The sequence below is a fragment of the Rhinolophus sinicus genome, chromosome 14 (genome assembly GCF_057876585.1).
Source record: "Rhinolophus sinicus isolate RSI-liver-muscle chromosome 14, RSI-T2T, whole genome shotgun sequence".
NCBI lineage: Eukaryota > Metazoa > Chordata > Mammalia > Chiroptera > Rhinolophidae > Rhinolophus > Rhinolophus sinicus.
In genome coordinates this window covers 129,269,309-129,286,908 of record NC_142514.1, presented here as the reverse complement: position 1 = coordinate 129,286,908, position 17,600 = coordinate 129,269,309, and the positions used below count along the sequence as shown (strand labels likewise).

The 17,600-nt window shown below is 33.9% G+C and overlaps 1 protein-coding gene across 1 annotated transcript in view; it reads left to right on the top strand.

Annotated features, from left to right (window-relative positions):
• Positions 1–17,600, top strand: part of TMEM135 (transmembrane protein 135) — a 215,770-nt gene that overhangs the window by 77,039 nt on the left and 121,131 nt on the right. The window contains exon 5 of the mRNA XM_019739636.3: positions 6,376–6,441. Coding sequence (XP_019595195.1) covers positions 6,376–6,441 — 66 coding nt within the window. The remainder of the gene's footprint in view (positions 1–6,375; positions 6,442–17,600) is intronic.

The window sequence follows — 17,600 nt, the reverse complement described above, 5'->3', positions numbered from 1 at the left end:
CTTTTCTAGCTTGTCTTTTTTGAGATTATCCCAATACTCTTTGCCTCACTGAGCTTCCTTTTCCTGGTCCTCTGTCCAGAAAGATGGGGTTTCTCTTGGAGTTTTATTTAGCTGCCTGCACTGTTGTCACAGTTGCAGACACTATACAGAGCCTGCTCTTGGGAGAAAATAGCTAGAGAAAAGACACTGAAAAAAATAATGGAGATTCTTTTTTTCTTCTTTGGACTACTGAGGTCTCCTTTCCATATACCTTTAGCGAGAAAAACAATTTCTTTTCCAATTTTAACTATGTGTGTTGCTGCTGCTGCTGCTTCACCTTATAACTGGGGCCTATCCGTGGGGCAGAGTCAAGAGAAAACGGAGACAGAAAACCCTCCCAACAGCCAGGGATTAATTCTCTACACATTCTCTTGCCCACTTGGGCCCCTTTCCCCTGTTTTCTGGCTAGAAAGAGTTTCTCTAAGAGGTTTGTTCTCTGTGCTGCAGCTGCTGCAATGCATGGAGCCTGAAGTTATGAATTAGAATTAGTAAGCTGGAAAGGGGTTGGGCTATAAGCAGCTGTTTAGAGAAAAGAGTGATAATGGTTTGGGGATATCACAAATATCTTGGCTGCTATGCTAATGAATTTGTGTATTTTAGAGGCATTTTATTACCTTTGTATCGTGCACTGATTCTTTGTGAAAGACAGATAGCTAATGCTCAGTTTTCCTATTTTTTATTTTGTATACTTATTATCATGAGGAAAGTAGCTGGTGCTTAAAAGACTCAGTATTTAAAATTTTCTTCTATGGCCAGGATAAACAGCTGGAGAGTGAATTTTGCAATGGTTTCTGAGGACTTTTGCTAAATTAATCTTCTTGAAATAATGTTAAGTTTTCTATTTTTCTGATTGACTTGTCAAGAATTTTAGCATAAATAAATAGCCATGTAGCATAATGTGCTAATTGTAATTGACTGTTTTATATAGCACATTTTTAATTGCCATCTGATACCAATTGGATTTTTAATTGCAGTCTGATAACTAATTTTAAGGTATAATTGGAATTCTGTATTTTCCTTGAGATATTAATAGTAATAAAATTACCATTTTTCGAGCAAAGAAAATTAATAATTTTCTTTGAGTTATGTGATGTTATTATCCTTATTTTGTTCATGAAGAAGTTGAGCTTAAAGAAGTGAAGTTGCGTGGCTGAGTTTAGACATCTTAACAAATGGCAAAGATAGAACTTGAACTTCAATTTCTAAGTTCAAAAGGTCTGTTTCTAAAACCTGCTTTCTTAATCTTTATGCTATATTGTTTCATATTGCTCAGGGTCCTGGGAATACATAAAGAAAACATTAATTCATGCTCTCCAGGACTTCATTGTTTAGCTGAGGAACTAGAATAATAAAGAGATAGTCCTAAAGCAGTGGTTAAGTGCTGTGCCTGTCGTAGATTTTTGTTTTTCTTAATCACAGCTTTGATTAAGGCTCATTCATTTTTGGCCTTTCATTAGGAAATTCCTTATCTTTACGTTTGAAAAATCAAAATTAGTATTTCTTAAACATCTTTTCATCTCAAGAGGTGCTGTCCTAAACTAAACCTTGGATTCATTATTTTACATTCATCTAGCTCTTTTCAGAGCTTTTCACATTTAACACCTGCATTTACCACCATAAGAAGACAGGTTGATATTAGCTGTCACCTTTTTACAGAGGAGGTCAGAGCTTAAAGAGTTTCAATGACCTGACTAAAGTTGTCAATAGTGGAAATAAGATAACTAGGACTCTGTTGCTTGACTAATAGGAAATAAAAATTTGCTAAATACAACCACATTTGTATTTATATTTATAAACTGCACATTAAATGAACACATTGAAGTCTTTCTATAATATGAAGCTTTAAAGTTATTATAATCATACTGCTTTTCAAGGTAAAAGCATATTAAGTATGTATTTGTTCTTGTTAATTTTACTTATTTTGTGTTGGTTTAATGAATTAAAAAGTATTAGACCGTAAGAGCATGAGTTTTTATTGAGTTTGGATTATTTTCACTCTGGGAGCTACTCAAGGTAGTACTGTTTGTATTGTAACATTTTACATTGTTCCAAAATTCTGTCCTAAATCTGTTTTATCTTTCAGTTTAACAAAAACTGTTACTTTTTTTTTTTTTTTTACTTTTATTTTTATTATTAGCAAACAATACATGTGCATGGTAGGTCATTAGAAAATAAAGAAAAATACCCATTGATTACTACTGTTATCAACTTGTTTTATTTCCTTTCAGATCTTTTTTGATTTGCACACATACACAGACACAAGGATCCAATCCAGAACTTGGCATTTGTTACAGCTAGATTTCACGTCTCCTAAGTCTCTTTTATCTAAGACTCTTCTTAAAAGCCATCTCTCTTGACGGCCTATTTTCAACAAGGAACCCCCCCCTTCCCCCTTACCCCCCCGCACTGACAGAAAATGTTTAATGAATGTTTTTAGTATGAATCATTTTAGTTACCAAAACTCAATGAGAGGGAAATTTCAATCAGGAATTTGCTGGTGTTAAATTTACAAGTGTTGAGAATGAGCCCTGTTATCTCATTGTTTTTGACACTTGTTAGTGATTGTTTGGGTACAAGTAAATTAAAAGCAATCTCTGTAGTAGAGGTCAAAGGAATGTTGTGCAGTCCAGTGCTTCCCTATAGAATCAAAGGGAGCTGAGCTGAATTGACTGAGTGCTATTAGAATGAGACATCCTTAAAAATGTAGGTGGGAGTAGCTGGCGAAATAAATCAATTTAGTTGGAAACAAAAGATTGAATTTGGTATTCTTCTACTGGAGAGAGTACAGAAAAAGAATTAGATCTTCAAACTGCCTTGGGTATTTGAGACACAAAAAAGTAAGTAATTTGATGGGGTTTAGTTGTTGCATGCTTTATCCCAAGTGCTTGCTGCCTGTGCCTTTCCCTTTTTGCCCCTCAAATATATACACAGTAACGAACCTGATTTAGATGAGCACTAGTTAACAGTCACATCACTGGATCAAATAAGGTTTAAAAAGAAAACAGGAAGATGGAAGATATAATTTAATATTCATGTCATTAAGAATAAAAAAAATATTGTGCATCATTGGTGAGAAATTATTTTCCTTCAATAAAAATTTCTAGTTCAATAAAAATAACTAGTTCTTTCAACATCTAGTTTTACATGCTTTAGTAAAAGTCTGTCATAGCAAAGTCATTCATTTATAATTTGAGTTTTGTTTAGATATGTGAATAACTCCCTCCCTCCCCCACCCCACACACACTATTAATGGCTTGCTTTAACTCTCTCTGAGTAAATTATGGATTGGAATTATATTCATATTGTGCTGCAGTCAGAAAATTGAGCAGTGTTTGCCCTAAAAGTTTTATTTTCTAGCTTATCATTTAGACACTAACTCTACACGAGCTTTGTGTGTGTGTATAGGAATGTTTTCAAGATAGATACCCCTCATTTAAAAGAAATGTTATACAAAATTCATTGCATGCTGTATTTTACCAATAAAGTTGAAATAAAAGGAGTTGTTACCTTTTAATTTATATCTTCTGTCTAGCCTTGATCATTTTTCCTTGACAATTCCTAAACCACGAATTCCTCTAGCTTTCTGATCCTGTAACTATGTGGATTTGCAATAACAAAGATTTATGTTTCTCGATCTTAGCTGAGCTTTCAATATTGCTTGGCAGGTCTGTGTTCCATTCCCTTATGTTTTCCTTTTACATGTTGTACGTACTCTCACCCGTCCTTAATTAGTATCTTGGTCATTCTCAGAAGATTATCCTGTCTTCTAATTTAGAAAGGGGAGGGAGGGGGAGAGAGAGAGAGAGAGAGAGAGAGAGAGAGAGAGAGAGAGAGAGAGAGAGAGAGAGAGAGAGATTGAAGGGATAAGAGGAGCGGGCGGGGTGAGGGATGGAGGGAGAAGGAGAGCATGGCCTTATACACGTCTTTGCCCTTTGTCCCTTTTACATAGTGAACAGAGTGCTGTGTGCTCTTGATCCGATCTTCTACGGGAATCTCCTTCAGTCAGTATCCATTTTCCTTCCTGTGTCTGTTCTGCTACCTTACTGTCACTTCTACTTAGCCATGAAAAACTTCTTTAAATTTCTTCTATCCTAAAAATATCCTGTTATCAGTTGTCCCTCAACTCTGCTCTTTCTGGCACCAATTCCATCTCATTTCTTACCTTTATTGTCAAACTTTTTGAGAGTTTGCTTACACTGTTTGACTTTATATCCTCTTAGCCCTAAACTATATTCTTAGGTGTATATGCACCACTTTATTAAAATTGTAAAGTATTTGACCTCTTTGCAAAATTAGACACTATTGATTACTTCTTTAAAAGTTAAAAAATGTGTTGATCAAGAATTTATGTGTGGGTTAAATAGTCAGATAGTATGCTGCAAAGCTAGTAGAAAAAGAGTCGTACTCTTTAACACTCCCAATGCCTGATTGCCACAACCCAGAGGCAACCACTTACAAACCTGTTTACTATTTTTTCTGTTATTTATTTTCTTACATCTAAATTAACATATGCAGTGCTAAATATGACACTGATTTTGTATGTATACATCAGTTTCCTTGTAGTTTCCTCCAGTTTTCCATCTCTGCTACTCTTTGGATTTCTTTAGATACCCGTTCAGTTTTTAAATTCAAAGTTCTTTCTTTTATTGATTGGTTCATGTACTAATTTTTTAAATTTATGTTTAGTAGAGCATCCTTTGATTATGCTTTCAGTTATTGAAGGTTGGTGATGCATTCCTCTTATGCCAGGTTAAAAAACTAAAAAGCACATATGGAACAGATGAACTTGCGTTCTCTTCTTTCCAACTATGCTTTCATGTAGTCTTTTTGTCCTTGGACGTAGCAAGCGTGATCCTCCTACCTACTGGCTTTGTACTTCTTGCCACTTCTGACTGGAAAACCCCTGTTATGGACTGAATGTTTGTGTTCACCCCACATTCCTTTCATAACCTTACCCCCCCCCCCCATGTGATGGTATTAGGAGTGGGGCCTTTGCCAGGTAATGAGGATTAGATGAGTTCACGAGGGCTCTGCCCCCATGAGTTGGGCTTTAGTGCCCTTGTAAGAGTACAGAGACAGCTTGCTTCTGTTTGCTCGCTGCCATGTGAGGACACAAGACAGTCACTGGGAACCAGGAAGCACATGCGCATCAGGCACCAACTCATGAAGCTGTCCTGTCCGTTTTCTTCTAAGAGTTTTACAGTTTGAGCTCTTATATTTAGGTCTTTCATTCCTGTTGAGTTCATTTTTGTGTAAGGTATAAGGTAAAGATCCAACTTCATACTTTTGCATGTGCATATTCAATTTTTCCAGTACCATTTGTTAAAAAGACTGTCCTTTCCCCATTGGATGTGCATGGCACCCTTATCAAATATGAGTGGGCCATGTACATAAGGGTTTATCTTTGGGCTCTCTATTCTGTTTCACTGGCCTGTTTCACAGTACCACACTGCTTGATTACTTGTGGCTTTGTAGCAAGTTTTGAAATTAGAAAATGTGACTCCTCCAACGTTGTTACTCTTTTACAGCATTGTTTTGGCTATTTGAGATCTTTTGGGTTGCATATGAATTTTAGGATGGATTTTCATATTTCTGGGAAAAAGTCATTGGTATTGATAGGAATCCCTTTGAATCTTTGGATCACGTTGGGTGGTGTTGACATCTTAGCAATATTAGGTTTTCCAGTTAATAAACACAGAATCTCTTGCCATTATTTATGTGTTCTTTAATCTTTTCAACAATGTTTTGTAGTTTTCAGCGAACAAGTCTTTTGATTCTTTGGTTAAGTTTATTCCTATTTTTTTTTATTCTGTTGTAAATGGAATTGTTAACTTCATTTTAGGATTATTCATTATTAAGATATAGAAAGAAGTCACTTTTTTGGGGTGTTATTTAATATACCACCGAATTACTTTATCTTCTGTCACTATTTCAATGGCATTAAAGTGATTTGAACTGAATTCAAATGGAAACTGAAAATCAGAACAAATAGTAATTTCTGAATTAAGTCCAAGTACTAAATTTTTATTTGATCTTTGTTAATCAAACTAAGGTTTTAAACTCATCTAAGTATAATAATTTGAAATTATAGATCTGGAAAAATAACAGCAAATGAAAATAACCTTTGAATTAATTTAGTGTGAGTTCTTGATAATATTAAAATGTTCTGAAAATTATATTTTTGGAGTACAATTTAAAGCTTGTAGTTCTTATTGTGCCTTATTGATGCTTCTCTAGATGTTGCTGGAAATGGTTTTTTTTTACATCTTGGGAGTGTGATACAGAGTTGAATACATATTATAGATGATACCTTTTTGCTTTTTTTCTGATTCACAGGCCACAGAAACACTATTTAGAATGGGTGTAGCAAGAGGAACCATCACAACGTTAAGAAATGGAGAAGTAAGATGAGAATTTTGTTATACTTATTAGTTCTTAATTTATTGTATACCATTTTAAAAACGTAAAATGTGGTGAATTCTCTGATGTATTATATAAGAGATTGAGAAATACTTGATGTACATAATATTGAGTGAATCAGACCTAAAAATCTAGCTTAGTTCAGTCATATTGCAATGAGATCTTGGGTTGAAAATGAATTGCTGAGCCTTTTAATATTTGGTTACCAGTTATTTTTACTCTTAAAAGAAAATGACATTTTATTTAATAATAACTTCTGCATATATATGTGTATATATATGCCTATATATATATATATATATATATATATATATACACACACATATATACATATATATATATACACACACACATATATATGGATATATTTAATGAAAATAATCCTATACTTTTTCCTTCCTTTTCTATTTTATGTTTGACAGAACTAATGCTTCTTTCTAAGGATAGAATAATTTGAAATGTTGACATTTTTTAGAGAGAGAGAGAGAGAGGTGGTGGGGAAAAGGAAAAGGGGAGAGGGAGAGTGGAAGAGATAGAAATGGAATTTAGTCTGCTCTTGTAGTTGAGGCTCAATTAAGATACAGATTCTAAATTTTAACTTTTGTAAATATTCCTGCCAATTCTTAAAAAAAAGTTCTGCCACTTGAAATAAATCTCCATTCCAAAATTATTACTGGCTTAATTATCACTCTGCTTTATAAAATTTATTGTTTGATATACCTGCTTGTTATGTAAAAATGTATAATCCTTTGGAAGTCATATACTTTTAAATGTTTAATTGTATATTGACAAATCACTTTGGTATTAATTTGTAATATATATTTTGTGTATGAAAAAGACTTAATTGACCCCTTTTTATTCTCAACAAACTGCAGTATGTGGTGCCATTTTAAGAAAAAAAAACATTCCCATTAATAAAGTCAGACATATTTATCTGTCTAGAATGTGTCAAAATGAAATTCAGATTTTAGTAGTTACTATGTATTTTCTCACGGTGGGGGGCAATGAACTTTTGAACTCTATCTTATAAGAAGGTTTGGGAAATGTATGCAAGACAGTTTTATAAGTAATCTTCTGAGCATATCAACACATATTGAATATGTACATATTTTACTGAATGGAGAGGAAGTAGTTACAGCAGCTGGTTTTTGATCCAATTTCCTCCCAGATTGCTACAGGTGAGTAACCTGGTTAACAGGTATTAATGTTGGATAGAGTTTTCAAGCACTGTCTGACCTTCAGTATCTAAAAGGAGGTTGAAACTGTAAGATGCACATTTTTGCCCTTACTTTTTTTTTTTTTTGCATGTTCAACTTTCTTGCCCTTACTTTTTAAGATCCCTAAAAATGGACTATGTCTTCTAGTCCCTGGCATTTCATAGTCAGGTTTTTAGAGAATTTGTTTGGGAGTAGGAGATAAACTAAAAGGTTAACATTTTAATGGATTATTTAAAACAGAAGCTGAAATTACCATATTTATCATATTGAAAAATTTTTGATATGTTAACGCAGGAGAGTAGCAAGGAGTTTACTTGCCGTAGGGCATTTAAAATATTATTCTCGCCCTTTCCTGCAAAAATATCTGTTAAGCAGGGATTAATAAGTAACCTGTGACAATGACATCCAGTAGGAGGAATAAAGACTGATATATCCACATTACAAAAATATCAGTGTATGAGTAAATTTATCTGGATACATGACAAGACTGAACTTTGCTTGTCTACCCTTTCCTGTGTTCTGTCTCGAAGCCTACGTTTTACCCACCTAATTGGACATTTCTGCTTGTATTTTCTAAGAAATGTTGAGACCAGAGAACATGGTTCCTCTCTCTTAAAGTAAGAAAGTTTCTGCAAGAGTTTGAAACTTAACTTTATAAGTTATAATGAATCATTGGAGGATTTAAGTAAAAAAGTGACATTATCTTTTTAAATCTTCATCACAACGGTGCGCGGTGCAAGGGAAAAATTATTATGCCCATCTTATATTATAGATAACTGAGGCTTAGAGAAGATAAACATTTGGCCTATGATCAAACATCTAGGAAATGGGAGAGCTGGGATTTAAACCCCTTTCTGATTCCAAAGCCTATTCATTCCACTGTACAATATAATCTCCCTCAACGTAATTCACTTACTTAGAGTTTTCTAATCATTCAGTTGTCCCATAGTTTGACAATAGAAAAATAGCATGGTATATAAGACTCTGAGATTATATATTTAGTCTGATTTTTTTATGCATTCTATTATAATTATCACTGTTATCTTTCATATGTATAGAGAAATGTGTGACTTAAAATGAATAGAAAAAACAATTCTCACCTTTCACAATTCTAGTTTGCGACTGAATGCCTGATCATGTTGATGTGTTCTGTACAGTCCTGTATATGAATTAGCTGGATTTTTGTAACTTGATTAAATTACATAAGCTAGAAAGCAGATAATTTTTCTGGGTAGAAAATTTCTAAATTTGTTTATTTTTTGGGGTGGGTAACATAAAATTATCACTCTCAGTAAATGGTTATTGAATGTGCTTGTCTCAAAAGTTATACTTTTGTAATTTCTTCCGGAAAGGTCTGATTATGTTTTCAGCCTTCCAGGAATTTATGTACCGTGTTTTGCTGTGTATAATGCACACTTTTTTGCCCAAATTTTTGAGGGAAAAATAAGAATGCACACTATACATGGGTAGTACTAATTCCGTATCTATATAAATGTTTTAAATTTTTTATTTATGCTTATGAGTTAAAAGTATAACTCTAGAAATCAATAATGATATCCGTATGCAAAGTAATACCCTGGAATACGATAATTGGTTTTGATGAACTTGCAACGATGAAGAGTTCTTGGCCTTCTATGATGCATAAATACTGTAAATTTATTACCAGTACATAAAATTTCTTGTACCTTGTATTTATTCTTGTGTTTTGTAATTATTTGTTACATAAAATTTCTTGTACCATAATACCCTGTTTCCCTGAAAATGAGACCTAGCTGGACAATCAGCTCTAATGCATCTTTTGGAGCAAAAAATTAATATAAAGCCCAGTCTTATGTTAGATAAGACCGGGTCTTATATTATAGTAAAATATGACCATGTTTTATATTAATTTTTGCTCCAAAAGACACATTAGGGCTGATTGTTGGGTTAGGTCTTATTTTCGGGGAAACACAGTATGTTAAAAAATAAATGCTAATACAAAAAACAAGTACCTAAATGCAAACAAATAACAATTTGAATTAAAAAATTAAAATGAAACATTTTATTCCCCTGAAAGTTTGGGCCAAAAATGTGGGTGCATATTATACACAGGAGCGCATTATACATGGCAGAATGTGGTACAGGGTGAAACAAGTACTTTGTTAAAAGATAAAGTTACTTTGTTAAGTTTAATGGGTTTAAAAAATTATCTACTGTTCTTTTACATGATTTGAGTCCCAAGTAAGCCATAATTTGGTAGATTTTCATTAGATTATTCTTAATTCAAAGTTTTGAAAGAGAACAAAGTTCAGCAATTTTTCACCACGGGAAGGTAGTACTTGAACTAATTGCAGGTATAATTCAATTCTTTGCCTTCTATTTGTTAGCTGACACTATCCAGTTCTGACAGTAGTAACAAGGAATCAATGAGTGTAATGAAGAAACTGAATGACTTTCTATAGCCAGTGAGTTGATTCATCTATTGTAGCTCTATTAATTTTTAAAATTTTATGAATTTCTAAAGTATCAGGCACCTGTATTTTCATTTTTGTTCAAAACGTTTAATTTTTCACAAATATGTCTCTAGCATTACTTTTGAAATTTTGGGGGAGATTCATGGATGGAAGGAGAAATAATCCTTGCCTGTTCATTCAGCAAGTATTTATTGATCACCTTATGTGTTTTTGGCATTGTTTTAGGTGCCTGTGTTCCATCAGTGAGTAAAACAGATCAACAGCCTTACCTTTGGGGAGCTGATATTCTAGTTCATTAATAACTCATATTCTAATTATGGAAGAAAATAAAAATGTACAAAGCAACTAGAAAGTAATTATAATTACAAAGCTCCAAAAAATATGTAAATAAGTACATGGTTTAAAAGTAATTTAAATAGTGATGGATAGGGTTAAGTTAGTTCAGAAGATTTCTTTGGAGGCATGTATTAAATTGGGCCCTGAAGAAATTTATGAACATAATTGAAGGAGAAGCGGTCAAAAGGCATTGCCAATTAGAAGAAATAGTATAAAAAGGAGCATAGTTGAGAGTGAAAGAGACATAATTTGATGTAGAATCAAAAAGGCAAGGGGAGGAGGTGTGGTGGTGAAAGAAAGTAACATTTGTTGAGTATTTTTTCGAGGTACTTTATAATCATTCAGCTCATTTATACACCAAAACAACTTTTTATTTTAGATTCTTTTATCATCATTCTTTCCACAGGAGATATATGAGGTTCAAAAAAGAGTAGGTTTTTTTTTTAATCACATTTCCCTGAGAACTGGAATGTTTACGATATTGATTAAATTTGTGGTAAAATCAAGGATTAATATTTTATCTTCCTCCAAGTGGAGTAGCCAGCCTTGTGTGGGGGAAAGCGCACTAGTCTGCAAGCCAGGAGACCTGCCTTCTCCTCCTGCCTTTACTAGCTATGTGATCTTGGACAATTTACTTAACTGCTCACAACTTTAGACTCCTACTTTAGAAAATGAGTTGATTAGATGATCTTTAAGGTCCTATCGAGCTTTAACACTTTCCACTTCTAGGCAGCTTTGTATATGCTTTCTTTTTCTGTGGTTCTCAACATTGTGTTTTGGTTCGTTAGGTCTAGCTTAGGGCTCCAGTATCTATACTTATTAAAACATCCACTGGTTTTAATGCTTACCCACTGTTTTAAAGTACTGTTTTAGAGAAGAATTGTTCAATCTTACGTCTTTTGTGAACTCAAGAAATGCGCAATTTGAGTAAGACATAATGAAATAGTAAAGAAATTTGAAGTGTATTTAAAGATTTTTGTATATAAAGTAGAACACAGTAGCATGGATTTGGTGCTGTTTTGGAAAGATGGATATGGGATGTGACCCAGTATCTACTTTTGTTTTATATTAATGCATGGTAGTAGATATTCTGTGTGTTTTGTTAGAATGGAAAACTTGTTTGCCTTCCTGGAGCGTACTTTAACTAAATAATATAGAATATTGAGTGTGATTTCTGCAGTGAGGGTAGGATCTCTTTGTTATGGGTTTCTGTTTCTTCAAGTTTAGCACCTGCCCAGCATATAATAAAGGTCTCAGTATGTACATGTCTGATGTACAAGTAATAGATTTATTTAGAAAGAACTTCTGTGGCAAATATTACTTTGATTCAATCAACTCTCAGTTTAAATATTACTATAAATATCTTTATAGATTTACATGTATGCATATAAATACTAGGGCTTTATTCAAAATCATGAAGTTTATAATACGATGTTATATTTTTTCACATCAAATTTTTCACGAATTAAGGAATATTTGGAGACTGAAATTTACATATTTGATATTCATTCTTATTCATGAAGTTAATTGATTATTCAGATATTAAGATGTTTCCAACATTGTTGAAATATATTAAAAATTATATTAAATTTAATAGAATACTTTAAGTATTTTCTTTCTTTTTGAATGTGAATTTTTATATAAAGAAAGCTAAAAATAAACTATCATGCATTTATATTTTTAAAAATTGTGTCTGTTTTTTTCTGTTATTATTATTACTATTTATCTTTTAATATCACCTCAGGAAATGCATATGTCTTTAATAAGCAAAGTGTTAGTATTTCAAATAGTGACATCTCTGAAGCTCAGTTGCTAACAGAATTCCAGTAACAAGTGGCTTTTAAAATCTAATCAGATGAGCATGTAGTTACTGAGATCATCTTAAAGGCAGATGTGACACGTGGCACTGGAATCAGATCTGGTGTCCCTTCCCTTTTTCCCCCTAAATATTAACTGAATTTCAGGCACTCTACTAGGTGCTGGGTTTTAACTGTAAATAAAACTCATATGGTTTCTGCTCTCAGGAAACTTTGTAGTCTGGTGGCTGAGTCCGTAACCTGCCACTTGACCCTTGCCATTCAGTATCTTCTATAAATGGGATAAAAGCATCTACTTCCTACATTGCTTTGTAAGAAATAAAGTAGATAATATGTATAAAGTAGCTAGCAGAATGTCTGGCACAAAGTAAGCCTATTAGGATTAAGTCTATACTAAATATAACTAATTTTTGTTTAATTAAATATGATGAATTATTTTTCAAATTAGAGTGAATATATGGAACTCTCTGGATTGTGGTTATTTATAACAGTGTGTGAACTGAGAGTTGGTAACGAAAGACAGACTTTAGATATTTTGGGTCCATAGCTATGTTAATAGCAGAGTTACTGATGCTTTTGAATTATCATTTCCTTCCTATGGGACTCAAGATATTTAGGTCAGCATATCTGAGCAGAGCCAGCTCCCCCTGCTCTCTAGTGCCAGTAGCTCAGTAATATACAGAATATAGGTTTACTTACAGACATGAAGTGTACTGCTCAACCAAATTTTGCTGCTTGTGATTTTGTTTTTGTATATACAATAAATATAGCAGGAAGAAGAGCAGTGGTAGAAAACTGACATGTACAAACATAAAAATTCTATTAAAAAATAGGATAGAGTCATTACATAGTGAAAACTTAGTTCTACTGATAATTGCAAGTCTTAGTTGGGCAAAAGTCCCACTGAGAATGGCGAGACACTGACCGCCCCCCGCCAGAAACGCAGAGTAAGGCTCAATTGATCCTGTCAAGGAAAACTGGATTATCTCTTCTGTAGTAAGACCTCTGATTTGTGCATTGTGTGTGTGTGTGTGTGTGTGTTTTAATTGGGGAAGGGGAACAGGACTTTATTGGGGAACAGTGTGTACTTCCAGGCCTTTTTTCCAAGTCAAGTTGTTGTCCTTTCAATCTTAGTTATGGAGGGTGCCATTCAGATTCAAGTTGTTGTCCTTTTAGTCTTAGTTGTGGAGGGCGCAGCTCAGGTCCAGGTCCAGTTGCCGTTTTCTAGTTGCAGGGGACACAGCCCACCATCCCTTGCGGGAGTCGAACCGGCAACCTTGTGGTTGAGAGGACGCATTCCAACTAACTGAGCGATCCGGGAGCTCAGCGGCAGCTCATCTCAAGGTGCCTGCCGTGTTCAATTTTAGTTGCAGGGGGCGCTGCCCACCATGCTTTGTGGGAGTCGAGGAATCGAACTGGTAGTCTTGTGGTTGAGAGCCTGCGCTCCAACCAACTGAGCCATCCGGGAAGCAGCTCAGCTCAAGGTGCCGTGTTCAATCTTAGTTGCAGGGGGCAGAGCCCATCGTTCCTTCTGGGACTCGAGGAGTTGAACCGGCAACCTTGTGGTTGAGAGCCCACTGGCCCATGTGGGAATCGAACTGGCAGCCTTCGGAGTTAGGAGCATGGGGCTCTAACCACCTGAGCCACCGGGCTGGCCCTATGCATTGTGTTTTAACAGGAAGAAAATGTTAAGATACTTTATACATGTCCATTGCCATTGAAATATACTCTTTGTTAACTTGATTAGCTTCTACCCATATCCCCATATCATCTAAGGAAAAAGAAAAATGAGTTCTGACCACTCTGGAATGTTCCCAAATAACTTTTTCAAGTCTATTTGGTCAACATTGCTCAAGCAGTAGTTCACTATAATCAGAAGTGTCTGGACAGTGATTTAAGCACTTTGAACACCTCTTGTAATTGCAGAAGTCAAATGTGACTTGTATTCACCTTTTGTTATTGGTATATATTGAGTATTACAATTTTAATACAGTTTTTTCCTTTCTTAAAATGTGTATACTTTTTTTGGCACCCCTATATATATATAAATATATATATATATAAACATATATATTCACATGTATTTATATGTATAATATTTATTTAAATACATTCACATATTTTAATATATTTATGTTTATATATTTAAATATATTTATATATTTATTTTTATACATTTAAATATTTTATATTTATTTGTATTTTATATATTTATATATTATGTATTTTTATATTTAAATATTTATATATTTAAATATATTTTTATGTATTTATATATATATATATGTTTATATATATGTTTATATATATATACAGAGGGTACCAAAAAAATGTATACACATTTTAAAAAAGGAAAAAACTATATTAATATATACCGATAACAAAAGATGAGTACAAGTCACGTTTGACTTGTGTAATTACAAGAGGCGCTTATTATCAGCATCCAGAACTTTTTTTTTTTTTTAAGGTGGGGCGTATCTCACAGTGGCCCATGAGGGGATTGAACCGGTAACCTTGGTGTTATCAGCACTATGCTGTAACCAACTGAGCTAACTGACCACCCAGTGTCCAGACGCTTCTGAATACGGTGAACTACTGCTTGAGCAACGTTGACCAGTGTTAACGTCTCTTAAATATGTATACATTTTTTGGCATCCCCAATATATCTATATCTATACTCATATAGATATAGATATAGATATATATACACACACACACACACACAGTTACATAATATATAATATGTAAAATATATTATAATATATTATACACATTATATTATATACATTAAATATATGTGTATATATAATAATATGTAATATATAAAATAGAGTGTATAATATATAATGAATGGATAGCATTCCAAGAAGGAGAGAAGTAGCTATGGAAAAGTATCTAGACAAAGATTAGGGCCTAGGGAGTTTTTGTAACAAGCAAGATATATACAAGGAAGTCGCAAACCTATCTCTAATGAGGTGAGAAGAAATTGTTTTTGTAGAACAGAAATTATTGTAGAACAGAAAGTCTGAGATAGCTGGAGCCACTGGTCGTTACATTAGGGTGATGAAACATTAAAGGAGGTTTCAAAGAAGTTGTGGGATTGCTATCTAGCTCATTTAAAAAAAATTGTATTCCTTAATAGCTATCAATCTGGATGGCATCGATACTGAACTGCCAGAGACAGAAGACTGGTCTAAGTAACATCTTGACACATATTTTTTTCAGTTTTCCAATTCCATGAATCAAAACAACATGTTATATATTGGCAGGTGCTTAGAAAATTTAGACTCCATGCCAGAATTGCATCATAAAACACTGAACTTCAGAATTTGTATTTTATTCTTGCTGAAATAGTCTATCATAGTCACTAAGTCTGCTTTAAATGGCTCATCATGTTATATGATGTGGGATTATTTCATACTCCTGGTGAACAAACAGTTTATTTGGAAAATTCTGGTGCAGACAAAAAAGGCCAAGGGCCAAACTGAGGTTTTAAAAATATCAAATCACGATGTTTAAGCTTGGTGGTCTCGTCTATACCAGCTCTGTATGTGCCTTTCTATTCCAAGATCATTATCTTTTAAAATGCCCCTATTTTCTTCATAATCATAATCTTTTGATTTAAATACAAAAATAAATGTGCCATAATTTTGTGCTTAAACAAAATAAACAATATCTGGACAATATCTGGCTAACCATGGAACACTTAGGTTTTATTTTTCAAAAATTGGAAGAGTTCTTAAGATAACATCAATTCGTTTTGATCCTAATAGGAAGAGCTTTAGGCCAGGAAAGCAATTATTTCCACATGGGTAAGGCTAGTCCCAACTACTTCCCCTCCACCAACTGCTCACTGAACTTAAACTTGCTTACCTTGGTTATATAGCTAAATGTGGTTGAATGCTTTAGAAAATGCAGGCTCTATTTAAAAATAAAATCTTTAGATATATAGAAAATGTTTCTTTTGTGTAAAGCATGCTAAAGGAATTTTGCATATAATCTTGGGGTGAGTTTAGCAGCAAGTAATTTAAACTTTTTGAATTACCAAAGAAATTTAAATTTATATACACATGTATGTATAATTATTACCATTTTGCACTTCTTTTTTCTTTCTTTGTTGACCCTTGACTATGTTCTCAATAGGTGAGTTTGCTGTGTAGAAACAAATGTTATTTATGATAGTTCAGTAGGGATGGGGCAGATCAGAGAAGAGAGGATTTGTATTGAGTGAGAAGGTTGATCTTTCTGGATGATCAGCCCTGATCCTAAAACTATCACCATGGATAACTTCATTAGCATAACAGACACTCCTATCATTTAGGAAATTCCAAGGATTTTTGAAGCTGTGTATCAGGAACTGGGAACAAAGACCTGAGACACAAGAACTGGATACAAGGTCTGACAATTAAGTTTGAGAACTTGCCACCATGTGCTTACATTGGCAGCACTGTACAAACAGCTCAGTAAGGTTTCATAATCTTGGTATATCAGTGTCTCACAGCTGTGTTCATGTCGACGTGTGGTGTGGTGTCTTGCTGAGTGGCGTTCATTATTATTGTTGTGTGTTGTGTGCCATCCTGAGAATGTCTGAGCTTGAATTAGAGCAATGAACAAATATTAAATTTCTTGTTAAACTTGACAAGAGTGGAAGTGAAATCAGGGACGTGTTAATACAAGTTTATGGGGATAACGCCATGAAGAAAACGGCAGTGTACAAGTGGATTAAACGTTTTTCTGAGGGAAGAGAACGTGTTATTTTTGAAGAGAGGTCAGGGCAGCCAGTAAGAAGCAGAACTGATGAAAACATTGAAGAGGTTAATCGAATTGTATGTCAAAATCATTGGTTGACTGTGAGAAGCATAGCTTATCAAGTAAACATTGATAGAGAGGCAGGAAAATCTTAACCGAAAATCTTGACATGAATAAGGTGTGTGCAAAAATGGTCCCAAAGGAGCTCACCGATGACAAAAGCAAAGGAAATTGGAAGTTTGCCAAGACCTTATGGAGAGGCAAGATGATGTTTTGGGCCATATTGTGATGAAACATGGGTGTAGCAACATGACCCTGAAACAAAGCGTCAAAGTGCACAATGGAAGTCAGCAAGTTCTCCATGACCAAAAAAGTTCCATCAGTCCAAATCAAGAGTCAAAATGATGGTGCTAACCTTTTCTGACATCAGAGGGATTATTCATTATGAATTTGTACTAACTGGACAGTTAACCAAGTTTATTATTTGGAAGTGCTGAAAAGGCTGCATGAAAAAGACGAAAACTACCTGAATTTTTTGCCAACAATTAATGGCTCTTGCATCACGGCAA